This window comes from Zootoca vivipara, chromosome 6 (genome assembly GCF_965207765.1).
Source record: "Zootoca vivipara chromosome 6, rZooViv2.hap1.1, whole genome shotgun sequence".
In the NCBI taxonomy this organism is placed as follows: Eukaryota; Metazoa; Chordata; class Lepidosauria; order Squamata; family Lacertidae; genus Zootoca; species Zootoca vivipara.
Window position 1 is genome coordinate 39,821,779 of NC_142589.1, and position 17,187 is coordinate 39,838,965.

The following is a 17,187-nucleotide window of genomic DNA, read 5'->3' on the forward strand; positions in this document are numbered from 1 at the left end:
GCCTTTAAAATAGGCATGGGAACTTCTGCACACAAATGTGCTTCACCTTTGAGCTATGGCCCCTCCCTAGTAGAAGATGAAGTTGCCTTACATAAAAGTCCTGCTGGCCTATATGATCTATTCCACCTGGCTGTGGCTCCACAGGGGCACAGGCTTTTCAGCCCAATAAGTTACAAGCAGGGTGGAGGTCAGTTGGACCACTGATCTGACCTGTGCTCTCCCTGCTTTCCAACATGTTGGTCCAACAGAGGCAAGGAACCTGTGACCTTCCAGTTATTTTGGGTACTTCACTCCCATCCACCATAGCCAGGGAAGATGGAAGTTGTAGTCCAGCAACAGCTAGAGACCCACAGGTTCTCCCCATCCCGGCCACTTTTAAGTTATCTTGGAAGTGAGAGCCATTGCAAGCTGCCTTAATAGCACTGCTTCTAAAATAACCACTGCCCTCTCGTCTTTGGCCCAGCCTTCCTCTCCGTCACTTTGCTGCTATTTGGCTCCGTTGCTTTTGTTTTCTCCTGGGAGATGGAACAGAAAGCAAACTAGCTTGAGAGCCTGGAAGATGGCAAAGCTTGCCCCAACACCTTCCAAGCTGTCACACCCTAACGCTGGCAGGGGCCACTCACCTCCAGTTTGGAATGTGTGAGGGTTTCACAGGCCAAACAAGGGCATGGGGCTCGCCCTCCTGGCTTCCCAGAGTGCCTCCCCCAGCAGTGGGAATCTCTGGCTGCTTTGCTTCCCCAGAGAACAGGGTGATCTTCTTTCCCTGCAGCAGAGCTCACAAAGCCAGCCAGTGCCTCTTGGCCAAGCTAAACATGTTTTGCTGCTCCCTCCTTCTGCCCACAACACAAGGCTGCTCTCTGCCTTCAGGGACAAAGCTATGCTTTTAAAGACGGCAGAGGGAGGAGGGGGAATCTTTCCGCTACAGGCCCCAACCCCTCTCCTCTGACAGTCCTTCAGGTAGCAAATTCCCTCCCTTCAGGCCCTGGAAACTTCCTCTGAAACACAGGGGGCTTGTCTTTGGCACCAAATGCTGCCCAGCAGAGCCATTCTGGCTCTGGTTGTGCGCTAAAGAGTTGGGGGAAGTGGTCACACCTCCCCCCACTCCCCACCTTCGCTTCCAAATGCCAAGAGCAGCAGCCTGTGTGCCCGGCCTGCAATGGCTCCGTTGGCGCCAGGCTAGCTTGGGGGCCTCTTTGGTTTCCCTGGTTGGAGCAGGAAAGAAGTCAGCTGGGGAAGGCGGTGGTGGCGGCCTGGGACTGCTGCAAAATGTGTCTTTCCTGTCTGAGCATTCGAAGAACATAAGCAGAGCCCTGTAGCTCGATCAGACCCAAGTGGGCCCCATCTAGCCCAGCCTGCTGTTCTGACAGTGGCCTGGCAGATGCCCATCCTGGAAAGCCCAATAGCACTCCTGCTTATAAGAACACCACTCTCCCCAGCCCCTTCTGGGCACACACTTTCAAAACCCGAACAGGAAAAACATTGAAGTCCAAGCAGCCTACATGAGCCCTCCTGCAACTGAGCCCCTTGGCATAGCTGCCAAGTTATCCCTTTTTTAAAGGGATTTTCCCTTATGCTGAATAGGCTTCCTCGCGAGAAAAGGGAAAACTTGGCAGCTATGTCCCTTGGGGTCCTTTCTCCACTCTTCCGAGTGCATGCAAACTTTTGCAGGCCCTTGAGCAGTGGTTGCAGGAGCTCCTATGCCTCCCCACTTGTGCTGCGAAAATGTGTGCCACTTCTTCACTGCTGAAGTGGACTAGATGGGGAGATTCGTCTAGCTGCTGAGTTGTATGACAGAGGCAAGTATTTGCAGCATAGCAGTGGGCTGGGTGATGTGCTTAAAAGCAAGGAGAATTTAACTCCTTTTGGTTGCCCTGGTTTTCCAGGCCTGCCTAGGGCTGTTCTTCTTTGCCTGTCCACAGGATGTTCCCCTTTCAAGCCAGAGCATTAGGAACAGGGGGTCAAAAACATCCACCCAAGCAGGGAAACAGGCAGGAGTCAGGCCAAACTCAACTGGGTCATCCAACAGTGGGGGGATTGGGGGAAGCACACAAACCAGAGGGCGATGAGAGCTGCAGTGCCCCCACCTGTGGCTCTTCAATACAGCAACAACCTTCACCATGTACACATTTGGGAACCGCCCCACCCAGCACCCAGAAGCCGCAACAGGCTTCCAAAGCACAGAGGGACACATGAAGCCCACAAGCAGCTGCGGATTGTTTATTGCACAAGAAATTGGCGTCACTGAGGCAGGATGATGCAGTACAAAACTATCCAGGATCCCCATCAAAAGCTATTGCAATTCTTTGTATCCACAGACATTTATATACACATTTATATATATATATACACACACTTACAAACTGAATGAACGCACACACACACACACGGTCCAGCTCTCATATGCAGATATACACCTTGCTGTGGAGGCTTGAGGCGTCCCCACCCTCTGTCATGTAGCCATAGGACACACACGCAGACATATGCCACTCCCACTCTTGCATCTGGTCCCTGTTCTCAGGGTGTGCCAGCCACACATACTCCAACCAGAGGATTTAAAAACAAAAAAAACACCCAGAAATAAAGACGGGGGATTCTTCTGGTTCGTCCCCTGCCCCTTCTTCCTGCCTTTTAGTGCAAAAAAAGTTCAGAGTTCTGCACTTGGGCTAACCTGTTTTGTAGACATTCAAGGTAAAGGCTTCCCTCTACAATCTTGCAGCTCACTGGGCATCAATGTTTCCAGAAAAAGAAGATGCCCCACTTCCAACAAGACTTGGAACAGCTCAAATCAGGAGACTCGGGTTCTCCATGCTTGGCTGAAGCCTGGTTTGGCCTCCCCTGCAATCTGGGCAAAGGCCACCCTCTCTCTTCCTGAGGGCTCTGGGTCTGTAGCCTTTGGGGTTGAGTGGGGTACTCATTTGCTGCTTTCAACAGCCCAGATCCTGCTCCATGACACAGCTGGGGACTGCCTGGGGCCCTGCCCTATCTTCTGCTTCATGGGTTTGGGGAGGAGAGGAGCCTGCCCACTGCTCTCAGCAGAAAACCAGCGTGATTGCAGCGCGCAGAAGCCTCATCTACCAGCACAGGGAGTGGGAAAAGGCCTCAGGTAAGAGGAGGTGGGTTTAGGAAAGTTGTAGGGAATCCTGCCTCTAGATCCCACCCATCTCTACCGATCCCCAGTGGCTATCTGGAGCAGGGGCTCACAAAACACTCAAGTGTCCTTGGCAAGGGGGGAATTCTCAAAAGTGCTCTTTTTCCCTGTGCAGAATGCCTTGACATAATGTTCAGGATGTCCTGGTGGGGTGGTACCAGTGGGGGGTGGGTCTGGATTGCTTTAAAAGGTAGCTACGACAAAAGCCCATGAGGCCCATAGATGGGGCAGAATGGCCGCATAGCTCAGAAATTGGTACAAGGAATCCACAGGGAAGGAGGTGGATACCACTTGCAGCCACTGCTCTGTTGGAAAGCAATTCAACTGAATATTTTTTTGGGGGGGGAGAGGGGGGCAGAGAAGGGAAGCACCTTCTGCAGCCTCTAGTTCTCCAACCACGAGATCTAGGCCTGGGCAATCCCTCTTCCACAAAGCCACCTCCTTCCACCTTCCTTCCTTCCTTCCTGGAAATTTGACTCCATTTCCAGGTATTCAGGATGGCTTCCCAGGAGGATCTCTTTGGAGTCACTCTTGCCCAAAGCCCTCTGTCTCCTCAATGGCGTAAAGGAGCTTCTCCTTCAGCTGCTCGTAGCTCTTGTAGGGAGGCAGGTCCAGGCGGTTGAAGCTGCAAAAGGAAGACAGCACAGCCAATCAGCAGGGGGAAAGGAAAGGAAGTGCCCTCCCACCCACCCAAAGCATGGGCAGGAAGGGCCAAAGCAGACTAACTCACCATGTGTGGCTACGGGGAAGCCAGGTCTCCTTGCCAACCTTATCAATGCAGAACTTCTGGGGCCCATTGCTGCCTGTCAGAAAAGAAGCACAAGATCAGAAACCCACAAAAAGTACCCCTGGGGTGTGACAAGAACACACAGTTGCACTTCAAATGCAAACTGGCTTGCAAACCATCTTGGCAACCCCACCCCACCTTGTAAGACTAGAGCTGAGAAGTAGATTGAGCTGAGTTCCTTCACCACAAGCAAAGGCAACCAAACAGGCTCAAAACAACTTCCATGTGCCACCATAGCCCTGCTCCAAGGCTGACAGATAGAACCACACAACCCTCCCCCCCCATGAAGTTCTCCCACAGTCACTCAGCAACATCCCCTGCCTCCCTCCCTAGGCAGCCAAATGCACAAATACCAATAAGCTCAGCAAATCCTCCGACTGGCAACCGGCAAGTCCCCGTCACAAACTGCAGGAGCCGGATTCTCTTCTCGTTGTCCATCTCCTTGACCACCTGCAGCCAACATGGTTGGGGGATGTCAAACCAGGCTCCCACCTTCCCAAAAATATTTCAGGCTCTCAGCGACAGGGATTTGCTCAAAGCAACACTGACTGTGTTAATAACAATGACAGCTAAGTGCGGGGAGAGACATCTGGTTGGAAGTCAGATCCTTTGACTAAAAGGTCCTGCAAACAGGTTATGAGTCACGGTGACTTACTGATGAGGAAAATGCACTCTGCGCATGATCAGAGACATGTGTCAGTACTCTGCCACATCCAAGGGTTTGTCCAGGGCAAAGCTTCCTTTCCCCCTGTCCATACAGGGGACCCCTTGGCCAGGAGCTCTTCCTTGGGGAGGCTCACCTGCCAGAACCACTGGATCTGCTTGCTGTTCTTGGTGTAGTGCCGATAGATGGTGTTCTTCTGCCAGTCACTCATGTCAATCTCTTGCATGCCGCACAGCATCAGCTAGAAGGGAGGAGAAGGCGAGAGGGGGCCCAGCCCGGGTCACCTGGAGAGTCCAGAGGCAAAACCCACCAAGGCAAGGCTTCTATCATTTTGAGAGTGTGGCTGCGGAACTTGGGCATCTTGCAGACTGGAAGCTAAACTTGACCTGCCTACTTGATACATTGGACTAAAATGTGTGTGTGTGTGTTTTACAAGTTTTACTTCCCGATTAGTCAGACGGTGAGGGGCTGTAGGGAGATTCAATTAGTCAGAACCTTTTTTAAAAAAAATTCAAATTGAGTAAATACCAAGGTCCCTCTGAAATGTCCCTTTCTCTCAATAATTGTTCCACTGACAATCATTTAACAGTCAGCTGGCTCATTGGAAGCCAGAGAGTAGATTACTCAACTGCCGTGACCTCTGCACAGCCTGACAGAGTACGAAGGCAGAGCCCAGGGCAGGAGGACAGGCCCCTCACGCTCCCAACATCCCAGCTCACCTCCAGCTCCTTCTCATCAAAGTACCGCAGCCACTCCAGAGGTGCCACCTCATTGAAGCCATCCAGAAAGGCCTTGGTCTGCTCCTCCACACCCCGGGTGAACCGCCAGTCCGTCAGCAACCTGCAAGGATAGACAGACTCAGCACCCCTTGGGCACCCAAAGACCTGCAACTGATTGACCTGGCCCTGGCTTCATCCAAACCTCAGCTACGTGACCCTATTTCCTGCATTTCATGGATTAATGAACACACACACCACAATTGAGTATCCCAAATGCCTTATCATCTGTTATCGCATTCATCCTCAGAATCAGCCAGTGAAGCTGGTCCACAACGTTCCCATTTTACAGATGGGGGAACTGAGCACCAAATGCCCAAGGCTAGCATAACAGCAGAGTGCAGAGCTTAATTTCGTGGCCTACCACACTGCCTGGTCAGCAGCCCCTCAAAGAGGCAATTCCTGGAGTCAAATGGCATGCAAAATGAAAGAGCCTCTGTGGCCAAGCTGCTTCTTGAAGCACCTCTAAGCCTCAGGAAAGCAAGGACCAGGAACTCACATGATGTACTCGTCCTTGTTCTCCTCAGTGACCCGGATGCTCTCTCCACCCTCCTTCAGCTCATGGGTGGTGACCTTGCCCAGAATCTCCATGTCCTGAATGAAGTAGAGTTCCAGGCCGCACTCCTCTAGGTTGTTCTCTCTGCAAAGGGTGGGAGAGAGAAGCAGCAGCTGAATCTTCACTAGGAGGACAGTCGGGGACCTCAGCAGCTGCCACTAAAACATACAAGAATCATGCTCTGGGGGCTAAAGATCACAGGCCAAGTGGCTGCTGTAGATGGCAGGATATCCCGAGTCCCAGGCATGCATGGCATCCCTAGTTGGGACGGACAGAACTGCCCCTGCAGTCTCAGTAGCTTAATTTCCCCCCAGAAGATACCACAAGACCTGCTCTCAGCATCCCCAGCCCTAATTTGGTTTGCAAACCACAATTCCTTGGCGCTATGCCACAAGCAGTCCCCGCCAATTTCATCCTCCCTCTTCTGCTCATTATAACAGCAACATTCAGATCAAGGTCTCTTCTCTAGGTGGCTATTTCACTTTCCCCCTTTGCTCTGTCTTGTTTGTCACCCTCTTTACACCAGGGTGGGACCTATTTCAGCTGGAGGGTCACTTCCCCTTGTGGGGAACCTCCCAGAGAGGTCTGGAGGGCTACATTTGGCCCCTGGGCTGGCGGATTGCTCCTCCTGCTTTTACACTGCAACCCTCAGCCTTCAGGCTTTGGGGCACATGAAACACAGAAGATGAGAGCAACTAAATGCTGCGCACTTGGGCAAGGTGCCAGGCGACAGCAATAGGAGAGGGGCGGGGGCTGTATTGCTGGGTGCTATAAGATCGCCACAGGTTAAAAGTGGCTGTGCAAGCCATCAGTGGGTTTGGGGCAGCAGCTCCATGGGACATGGGCTCAGGAGGAAATTGGGGGTGGGGCAAGCAGCACCCTTGCTGGCACTGACTTGATCCAGACGATGGAGTTGTAGAACTCGGGGTCGATGGACTCCAGGTCCTTGAGGGTCGGCCGCTTGTTCAGCATGCGCTTGTAGAAGGGCAGTGTGAAGCCCGTGTCGATGAACTTGCCATGGTACAGAGCCTGCAGCACAAGGAGACACACACACCACGAAAAAGTACATTAGAGCAAGCTTAGCAACAAACCCCCACACACACACATCAAAGGGGCAGCTGATCCCACCAACTCTCTTCTTGCATTCCCCCAGACACACACCTCCACTGCACTCTAGGCTCCAATGTTATTCATTTTTAAAAAATTTAAGGTGCCGATATACCAGAAACATTTAGCCCCGTCTTCATTTGGAATCCAAGTCCCACAGAAAGCCCAGCCGACGACAGGATAAAAATCACATAAAGTAGCATAGTGGTTGTGTGTGTGTGGACTCCATTTCTAGTCTTTAAAACACAACTCATTTCAATGCCCAGAGAATTGGGTGCCGTACCCTGATGCCTAAAAGGCAACAAAATGGGTGCTAGGCATGGTTCTTTAGGGAGGGGCACTCCAGCTGAGGTGTCACCGAGAAGAAAGCCCTCTCTTCCTTTGCCAACAATAAGGACCCGCAAGTAGCAGAGCCCTTGCTTGGCATGCAGAATGTTCCTGATTCAATCTCCGGGCAGGGCTGGGAAGGACCTTTGCCTGAAATCCAGGAAAGCCACTGCCAGCCCGTGTATGGCGATACTCAGCTAGATGACCCAAGGAAGGGGCCTTATGTTTCTGGTGGCACTCGGCAGTACCTGCGCCTGAAGCAACAAAGAGCTTTAAAGGCTGAAAGCCGCAGGGACTGTTAGCACACACACCCCACCCGCATTTTTCTTTCCAGCGGGTACCCAAATGTCCCCCTCTGGGGAGCTGAGGGAGCCAGCCTGCTCCCCAAACAGCTCTGGAGCAACGTTTGTTTAATCAAAACTCCGCAGCCACAGAACGGTCTTCTGGGAGCCAAGAATAACGCAGACGCTTTTGCGCGTCTGGAAAAGACCAGCCCAGTGGTGAGTAATAGTCTAGGGTTTGGAGGGGAAGGGGGAGCCAGGAGGGGAAACCATTGGGAAAAGTTCTTCCTGCTCTTTCGAAGGCCAAAGGAGGGCAAGCCCACCCAGGGATCAGGCCCCGAGACTCGGTCTGGGGGCAGCGCCTGCCCCCTAGAGCACCGGGGGGGGGGTGTTAATTCACAAGCAGCCCCTTTCTTTAGGTGTGGGCAGCTGCATTTTCCTCCTGCAGAATTCTCAGGCCAGGCCAAAGGCCCAAGTTTTCCTCCCCTTTTGCTAGGAGGATCAAGGGCGGGGGGAGTTACACTCCTTTCTCTGCTAAGAAACAAAAATACAGAACTCTGGAAAAAACAAGGGAAGAAAGTGTTCCATGACACACACTTGTCACAAAGAGGCCACCTGACCTGATCCATTTTTCCTGGCTGCTTCCTTTCTGCTCAACGAAGTCAGAACAGGAGACTTTACGTGCCATTTCAGAACTCAATGGATACAAAGCCGTCTTTGGCCACAGAATTAAATTTAGTTTTGAAGAACGCAAATATTTTGATTCCCACTCTGCAAAACTCCCTTTCTTTTTTTATTCCAAGGGAAAAAATGATTTCTCTTTCCTGTGTACACCTTTTCCCAGCAAAACTGTTGGGAGGGGCAGAAATGTGTCCCTGTTGCCAAAGGAACCAGGCCAACGTGCAACAGGGTTGCCTTGGCGACAGACACCCCCCCACCCCACCAGAGAGTTCAAAGCTGCTTGCCGTGACACCATCATGTCCTTCCCCACGTGATCCATGAATGGCCAGAATACAATGGAGAAATAGCAGCACAGCCAGAAGCAAAATGCTGCCAGAACACTGGTTGGCCAGGTGAGGTGGGTGGAATTGGACAGGATGAACATTGCAAAGCGGCTGCTAATGGCAATGGGTGCTACTGGGAAAAGAGGGGGGTGCCTCCCTTTCACCTCAAAGATTGTTAAGAGCAAACACTTGATGCATCGCTCCTGAAGATTTCACAGTAGCCTCTCCTGAATGCCACTAGAACTACAGCTCAGTATCAGATCCCAGAGAGGTAGTAGCTATGTTAGCCTCCTGAAGAAAAAGCAACAAAAGAACCTTTCTGGCAACGTAAAAACTGTGGCCAACGGTTTTTTATTGTGGCCAACAGAGCTTTTGAGGACTCTTTTTTGCTAGATGCATGGATTCCATCAGTCGCCAGCTAGACAAAGCTCCTCTCTCCTGTCTGAAACCCAGCCAGCACAGCAGCTTCCCCCGACCTGGTACCCTTCATCAGCCGCAGCCAATGGTTAGGGGGTGGGTGGGATTTGCAGTTTGACACATCTGGAGGGCACCAGGCTGGGCTGGGCAATACTAGGATAGATCAAACCGTGGCCTGATTTGACCTAAAGCAGCTTCATAGGAACACAGGAAGCTGCCTTATTCCAGGACAAACCATTGGCCCACCTAAGCATAGTACTGTCTCCACTGACTGGCAGCAGCTCTCCAGGTTTTCAGTCAGGAGTCTTTCCCAGCCCACCTGGAGATGCCAAGGATTGAACCCGGGGCCTCCTATATACAAGGCAGACACAGTGCCACTGAACTATGGTCCTTGCTTTGCAACGACCTGCACTTCTTGGTTGGCAATCTGAGTTTAGAGAAAAAGTTGCCTACACTGTGATGAAGCACCCTCGAAATGCAAGTGGCGTGGCTTGTGCAAATGCTACAGAAAGCACAGCCACCAATGATTTTGCAGTCAAGGTGAAGGGCAGAACTCCCGAGGTAGTGAGAGACAGGAGAAGCCCCACCCAGCCCCACGCCGCCCCTGCACAAAAGCCTTCAGAGGCAGAGACGGCCTTGGCCCCACCCCCCAGGTGCTAGTATAGGAGATGCTCACCATGGCGATGAACCTGCCAATGAAGCGGAAGTAGGTGAGGTGGTCGGGGTTGATGGACGAGGCAGGGTTGATCTGCAGGCAATAGTTGTTCTTGCCAGCGTATTCAAACAAGCAGTACATGGGGTTGAGCACCTCGTGGGATAGAAGGAAGAACCATTCGCTGTTGGGGTGTAGGAGGGGGGGAAGACAAGGAAGGCGGATGAGAGCCAGCCCAGCCTAGCCATTCAGGCCCAACCATTGTCACCCGTCCTGCGCAGGGGTGGGCGGAGGCCTGCGCACACAGGCTCCTTCGGCAGTCACAATCACTGCTCTCTCTTGGCCATCTCCCTCCTTTGGTGCAGAGAGCCCCCGCATCCTGTCCGTGGTTCTACCCTGTGGTAGAACAGCATGACGTAACCTACCATAGGGTAAAACCACTGGCAGGACACAGGGAGATGCGTCAGAAGCTCCTGCAGGGCGGGAGCGGCTGCCGTCTGGAGCAGAAGAAGTGGCAGCCCGTCTGGAACACGCTGGACTCGAAGCTCCACAGAGGAGGCCACCAGGAGGCCTCTCAAGTCTCAGGCTGCACAGCCAGCCAACCAGGGGACCCTCACACACTCTCTGCAGAAGGCCAGGCCCTGTCGATCCCACCCCGATGTCCTGGGTCACTTCCACGCTGCTGCTGCTTCAGCAGCTTTCCCAGGGTGGGATAAATCCCGAAGGACCAAGGAGGGTGGAAATTTGAAGCTCCCCCACCCCACCCCACCCCACTGTGCTGTGCTGACTCACCGGGCAATTCCGCCGTAGTCCAAACCCTCCTCCCCACGCATGATGATGTACAGTCGACGCCGCAGATCGTAAGGCTTCATGTTCATTATCTGAGCAGAGAGAAGTGAGTTGGCAGGTGCAGTGGGGAGAGGACAAGGGTGTTCTGCCCAAGGGATGACCAGCCTCCCCTCCCCTCCCCCCCCACCTGACCAGGCCTCAGTCACCTGCTGGAAGGAATCTTCGAAGAGTGTTTGCCGAGAGACACTGATCTTGACATGGCTGGGCAGCGCGTTGGACTGTGAAGGAGATACAGGTTGTGAGAGGCCAAATAACCCACATTTGGTCCCTGCATCCTGCCTAGGTTTGGGCATCCTCGTCCCCACCCACCTCCCGCCACCAGGAGCCACAGATTTTCTGGGAATCTCACAGCTTCTCCTCCTGCTCTGCTGGGAACATGGTGGATGAGCAACTCACGTGGCAAAGGAAGCGGAACTGGTGGAACTTCCAGCGAAAGCTTCGGTCGTATGCTCCGGGTGACCCACCTTGCTTACTCCTGAAACAGGAAACACGGCCTTAGCGGGACCCAGGCCACATTCACATTTATTGGGTCTTGAGACTGACTGGTTTCCTTCTCTCCCACAGTTTAAGTTTGTGTGAACATTCCAGATTCATTAGATACCTTCCAAGAACACAGAGTGGATATCCCACTATCTTCAGCACTGTATCTGGAAGGTCCTGAAAGCTCCCACAATGCACTGCACCATCCCTCAAAGCCTGGCTGGCAAACAAGGGTCAGATGGCCAAAAATCCCCCCTCACAAGGAATCCTCCATCCGGGAAGAAACCCACAGGCACCTGGAGCCTATTCTGGGCGATGCCGATAGGACAGAGCACCACACCGGAGAGACTTACCCTGACTCAAACCCGGGGCGGGGGTCTTTGAAGGTGGTAGTGCGGGTGTTGTGGTCCACAAAGTAACGCACCCGCTCGTTCGTATACTTCATCTCCCAGCCAGGTGGCAGCGCTGGCTCCTGGATCATCCTGAGCAGAGTAAGAAGTTCAATGACAACACACACCTTGACCTGATCTTTTCCCCCTGCCCAGGCCCACCCACTGCAGCAGGAGGCAGCGGCAGCTTCTGCTCCTGGTGGTCTCAACCCATCTCACAAAATGCTCCACCCATGCCCAGTATGCTAGCTCCAGTTCAGCCTTGGGCAGGAACCAGGAGTAGACAGAGACAGTCATTCTGCCTGCTCACCAGGCTTTGAACTAAGGGCACATGCCCAAGGGCCTGAGAAGGAGCCTCCCCTGCCTGTCCCAGGAGAAACATTCCTCCAGCCGCTGGGAATGTTGCAACTCAGGTCCATCTGTGGGGCCCAGTGGACAGATTGAGACCCCTTGCAAGCTTCCTATGCCCCTCTGCAGGCTGAAAAGACCTCACAGCTGCCCCAAGGCTACTAGACAGGAGTCCCAGAGTGCAAGACAGCAAAAGGAACCCAAGCCTACCCCTGGGTGCGGGGGTCCTCCCATTGTGTGGTGCGGGTGTTGTGGTTCACGTAGTAGATTCGCCGGTTGTCCTGTCTTTTTTCTGGAAGGAGAGGGAAAGAATGGAGAGGCAATGTTAGTTTTCCTCTCTTTGGCCAGGCTGGATTGGGGCCCAGCAGGGAAATCTAATGGGGAATCCAGAACCAGCAGACACATAGCAGCCAGGCTCAGATGGGATGAGCCTGACACGCCAGGGTTTTCCGACATGCTCCCTGTCACAGCAGCACTGCTGTACACACAGAGAGAGTTCTGCCTCCAGGTCTTGCATGGAAGAGGCCCAAGACATGCCAGCCTCTTCCCACAAGGAACTCAGCCTTGCCCCTCACCCCTCCTTCCCCCACCTGGCACCCCTCCAGCTGGAGGTACCCTCTACTCCACTGGCTAGGGCTGATGGGAGCTGGAGTCTCAAACATCTGAAAGGTTCGGGACCACTTCTCTTCCTCCTCTGGGGGAACACAAGTTGCATCCCAGTCAGCACCCCCTTGGCTCAGGCACAGCTCATCTCCCAGCCTCAGAGGCCTAGCTTTAGGCACCCATTTCCCAGAGAGGGAGGTGGTGCCCATGAATGAGAGTCTGTGATAAACTCCTTCCTCTGCAAGCTCACAAGCAGGACAGCCTCTCTCTCCCCTTCCCTGCTCACTCAAGCTCACCTCTACCCCACTACAACAATGCTTGCTCATTCCCCCAGTTTTAGCTCTGAAGCCCTTGACGGTTCTACCACAGCAAGCAACCTAACGCCAGGCCTGCAAAAGGTGGGGAGGGGCTCAGTGCACCCCCCCTCCCAAACTGCCCCCAAACAGCTGGCCCTTCCCCTGACCTCTCAGCCCCAGCAGGGCTGTTCTGGAGACTCCACTCAGCTACCTGGGTAGGGAGCCTGGCCTGTGTGTGCAGGATCAGCCAAGGGCAAAGCAGATTTGTTGACTCCTAGGGAAAGAGTCTTCTCCCACCCCCACCCCACCCCCACCCCAACAGAGCAAGAAGAACCCACAGCCATGGTAGCCTGTGATCCAAACAGCAGAAAGGTGCCTCACCACTGCCACTTCCCTGCTTAACCCCAGGGCCGTCCCTCTCTGTTTTTCCCTGCCCAGGATGAGTGCCGAGGGAGGGGCAAAGGGTCAAATAAAACCATCAAGGTCCTCATGATTATCCGGCAGATGGCCAGCAGGTGTCTGGACAACTGCGTCTGTCCATCCTCTTCAACCTCCCACTACCACCACAAGTGCAAGACTGCCAAGAGCCAAAGCTTGACATCTGTCTCTCTCTCAAACACCGGGACCCGGTTTCAGTGAGGCTGGGTGCTCAGCCCTCTGTAGTCGTAGTAGTAGTAGCAGCAGCAGCAGCAGCAGCTGACAACCTCTCCTCCGTCTCCAGCAAAGGGAAGTTGCTGTTGATGCTCAGGCAAAGATCCCAGCAGCCCACAGTGGCATCACTGACCCAAGCTGCAATGATTTCTCTCAAGACTGTTTGAAAAGGGTCCCCCTGGTGAGAGCTGCCCCCCTCCAGGCATCCAAGAGCATCTCTCCTCAAGTCCATCCAGTCGTGTTTCTCAGCTCCTGAATCCTTGCAGGCAGTCCCTGCCTCTCCTGGGGCTGCTCTTGCCAAGGTCCTGAGTCGCAAATTGGGTGGGGTGGAGAACTGACCAAACAGGAGCTCTCAATTCCTGATGTTTGGACTTCCAGACCCCACTCCCCCAACCTGCTGGACAGTCCAGTGGCCTCCCACAACATTTCTGCTAGGCCTTTTACAAGAGCACAACACACACACAGTCCAGTGTCAGCAACACAGATCTCATCTGGGCTTCTTCTGAATTCCCTCGCAAAGGTAGGGGGCAGGGGGGAAGAATGACTGTTGACATCCCTTAGTTTCCTTCTAATTGGCCCAGGGTCCAACGGGAGGCAGCATCCTCTCCCCATGCACACACACTTCCCTCCTTCCCCGGGTGTTAGCATCAGATCAGTGAGCCCTGACTCCTTTGACACATCCCAAGCTCTACAGTGGCTCTACATTCCAAGAACCACTTCTACCTGCTTCCCAAAGTGTCTCCACCATGGACAAGCTCTCTCCATCCCCTGTACTGCCTAGCATCACCTCCCCTTCTCCCCCAGGTGCAGCAGGGACAAGGCAGGCTCCAAGGGGAGCCCAGCAGAAGCGACCCACCCTCCCTCCAAATAAGAGAAACAAATGAAGCCAGGGTTGGAAATGCACCACCGGCAGCAGAAGCATTGCTGGACTTGGGAGACAGTTTTGCCATGATATCAGGATTTGAACTCAGAGCCCAGGCAGGTCTTGCTGGCCGAGCAACACAAACTCTTCATGCCCTCAGCGTTAAGGAAGAGAAGTCCACCCACCCCACCTACACCAAAGGCAGATGCAGTACAAGCAGCAGGAAGGGCAGCCCCAAGCCCAAGAAGCCAGGCAGTACTTACCCCAGCCAGGAGGAAGGGGGCCCAGCGGGTCATTGTCAGACGGGGCACCCGACGACTGGAGGGGGCAAAACAAACACCACGGGGGTTACCAGAGAGATGCTGGAAGGCAGGATGGGGTCCAGCCGTTTTGCCCTCCACCCTCCCTTCTCTTCCACCACCCGCCAAAGTTGGCTAAAAACAACAACAGCACACACGTCCCAACCAACTGTGGGAACAGCAAAATGCCTGAATGTGTGCGGCTTGGGGCAGAGGACAGGAGCTGCAAAAGCCCAGGTGGCAGGCAGGCAAGGGAGGGAGGCGAGAAAGCAGCTGCTGCTGCCCCTGTGCTGGCTGAGGCGACTGAGAGCCCCACCACAGTCCCACCTCCAAACTCCTCCAAGAACCACACACAAGGGGAGGGGGGGATATTGCAGGCCTTTCCAATGAAATCATTCCCACAAGCCCTGTCCACGCCCAGAGCTTCCTGGCTGGGCCTGCGGGCTGCTTGCCTCCTCCTCCCCCTCCCTCCCTGCCCTGCCTCCCTCACAGAGGACCGTGAAACCCAACGGCCGGGTGCGAGATGCTCACGGACTGAGGGAACATTCATGCCGCACAGACAGGCGTTTCCCCCACAGCCCCCCACAGGTCCAGGCCCCATACAAAGCACCTTTATCCAACTCCAGGCAAGCTGGGCCGGGGGACCCATTTCAAGCCTGATGGGCAAGCTGGGGAGGGGGAGACAGTTCCTCAGCAGCGCACTGTTTAGATTAGGCCCCCTCCCTCCCTCGTCTCTGGAGAAAGCCAGGCCAGACAGAACTCCTGGGACCTGGAGGCTCACGTCAAAAGACTTTTCGCTCAGAGTCCCATTCCTGTCACACCCCTCGAAAAGCTGGGGTCGCCTTCCTGGGAACAGCAACTCCATTATTGGCCAGCAAAGTCACTACAAGACGAACAATGGCACCCTCTGAACACCTTTCCACGTGGAGGGAGCTGCTCTGGTATGGCAAAGAGCAGTTTTCTCCACACTCCTCTGTGGGGTGGCTGTAGAGGCAGAGAATAAGCCATCGGCCCAACAGAAGGGAATAACAACAGGATGCAGGCCTCTCTATCTTGACCACCATGGTGCTGCCAGGGTCTTGTGCCTCCTGTGTTGTGGAGTGGGGATCAGGTTCCCAAGCCAAGGAAGGCAGGCAGGCTCTCACAACAAGTCCTGACCCTGCAGTGCACCCAGACTGGGGTCCGCATCATATATTCTTGGAGAGTCCTGCTCGTCACCGTCTAATGCAAGAGTGGCAGGAGGGGAGCCTGACTGGCATCTTCCTTCGGGACAGCCAGCAATACTGGCAATCAAAAAAGGGAGCTTCACACCAGATCTGTTCACAGGACTAGGGAAACACAGTCTCTCCTTACCCCAATCCCCTGAATTTCAACCAGACATTTCTAGTCGCTCTTGCCTAAATGAAAACCGGCCACTTTCCACACTCCAAGCCACAGGCACCACATTCACAAGGCCTCCTTAAGGGTACATTAGACACAGAATAGTGGTGGGCAGAGGGGTTGTGCCTGGCTGCTTGTGGCCTCACTAAGTGGCAAGGGGTCCTGCGAGTAGCAGCCAGGAGGGGAACCTCGGGGCCTTCTCTTTCAGTTTCATGTTGTTTTACTCTTGGCTGCTCCTTTCTCAATATATACTGTTTCATTGTCTTTTATTACTTGCTGTAAGCGGCCCTGGGATCTCTGTTACAGGGCTGCCTATGGATAGTGACAATGAAACAAACAATACTAGTAATGGAATCAGGCTCTCGGAGCCCTCAAGGGAAGGCTCCAGAGCAACACTAGACCACAGCAGAACCGAGGCAGCCAGCAGGCAATGGCTACCAAACCCGCAAAAGGAAGGGGCTATGGAAGGGGCCTGTCTGTAAGCTAACCAAGTCCCCTTGCAGCTCTTCCTCTGGGTCTCTTCTGCTGTAGATACCAGCAGGTATTAGTAGGCATCTTTGATGCAGCCCTTCCTGGTACCCAGTTCTCCTGGGCTATTTCTCTGCAGCCTAGAGCATCGTCGCTCTCGCAGCCTAACAAAGGGACTGGTGGCTGTGGGAAGGTGGCAGAGCCGCTCTGTGCAGTTTAGCTGGCTGGGGCTGGGAATACCCTCACCTGGTAGAGAAATCTTTGGCTGAATTGCTGCATGGCTCCTTGAAGCTGGTTGCGCTGGCTCTGCCACTGCTCATAGTTGCGCACGTACTCGGCGGTGGGGCGCTGCCACGTGGTTGTGCGAGTGTTGTGGTCCACGTAGTAGTACCTGCCACGGGGATCCACTCGTTTCTCCCAGCTGCAGGGGTGAAAGAAGAGCCTAATCTTTCTGTCACTCTCTCTCTCTCTCTCTCCTCTCTCTCTCTCTCTCTCTCTCTCTCTCTCTCTCTCTCACACACACACACACACACACACACACACACACACACAAACAAACAAATACATAAGTGGCCGATGAATCCTCTTCTACCATCATGGGAACTTCTTTTGCCAAGGAACATTTCTGGGCCAGAGGTGGCTTTGGGGGTTGGATGAAGAATTTCCCCTTCTTCAGACACCCCAGATGTTCTTCCAAAATTCTGCCAGTATCCAAGCAATTAACCCTCTTCAACCCACACACCCCTTTAGGGTAACAGATTTGGGAGGTGGAGTTCGGCCTTCTCTGGCCAGAGCTGCACTCCCCTTACAGGATTGGGTTTGAAGGATATTTTTTTTGGGGGG

At 53.8% G+C, this 17,187-nt stretch overlaps 1 protein-coding gene across 2 annotated transcripts in view; it reads right to left on the reverse strand.

The window, feature by feature from the left end:
• Positions 1–2,201: 2,201 nt before the first annotated feature.
• Positions 2,202–17,187, reverse strand: part of WWP2 (WW domain containing E3 ubiquitin protein ligase 2) — a 38,291-nt gene continuing 23,305 nt past the window's right edge. For both annotated transcript variants that reach the window (XM_035117796.3, XM_060276012.2), the window contains 15 exons: positions 16,591–16,765; positions 14,461–14,515; positions 11,996–12,077; positions 11,402–11,530; positions 10,965–11,043; positions 10,715–10,786; positions 10,512–10,600; positions 9,744–9,903; positions 6,827–6,960; positions 5,875–6,015; positions 5,319–5,439; positions 4,736–4,840; positions 4,289–4,385; positions 3,879–3,951; positions 2,202–3,773 (listed from right to left, as the gene is read on the reverse strand). In XM_035117796.3, coding sequence (XP_034973687.1) covers positions 3,674–3,773; positions 3,879–3,951; positions 4,289–4,385; positions 4,736–4,840; positions 5,319–5,439; positions 5,875–6,015; positions 6,827–6,960; positions 9,744–9,903; positions 10,512–10,600; positions 10,715–10,786; positions 10,965–11,043; positions 11,402–11,530; positions 11,996–12,077; positions 14,461–14,515; positions 16,591–16,765 — 1,612 coding nt within the window. In that variant the 3' untranslated portion in view covers positions 2,202–3,673. The remainder of the gene's footprint in view (positions 3,774–3,878; positions 3,952–4,288; positions 4,386–4,735; positions 4,841–5,318; positions 5,440–5,874; positions 6,016–6,826; positions 6,961–9,743; positions 9,904–10,511; positions 10,601–10,714; positions 10,787–10,964; positions 11,044–11,401; positions 11,531–11,995; positions 12,078–14,460; positions 14,516–16,590; positions 16,766–17,187) is intronic.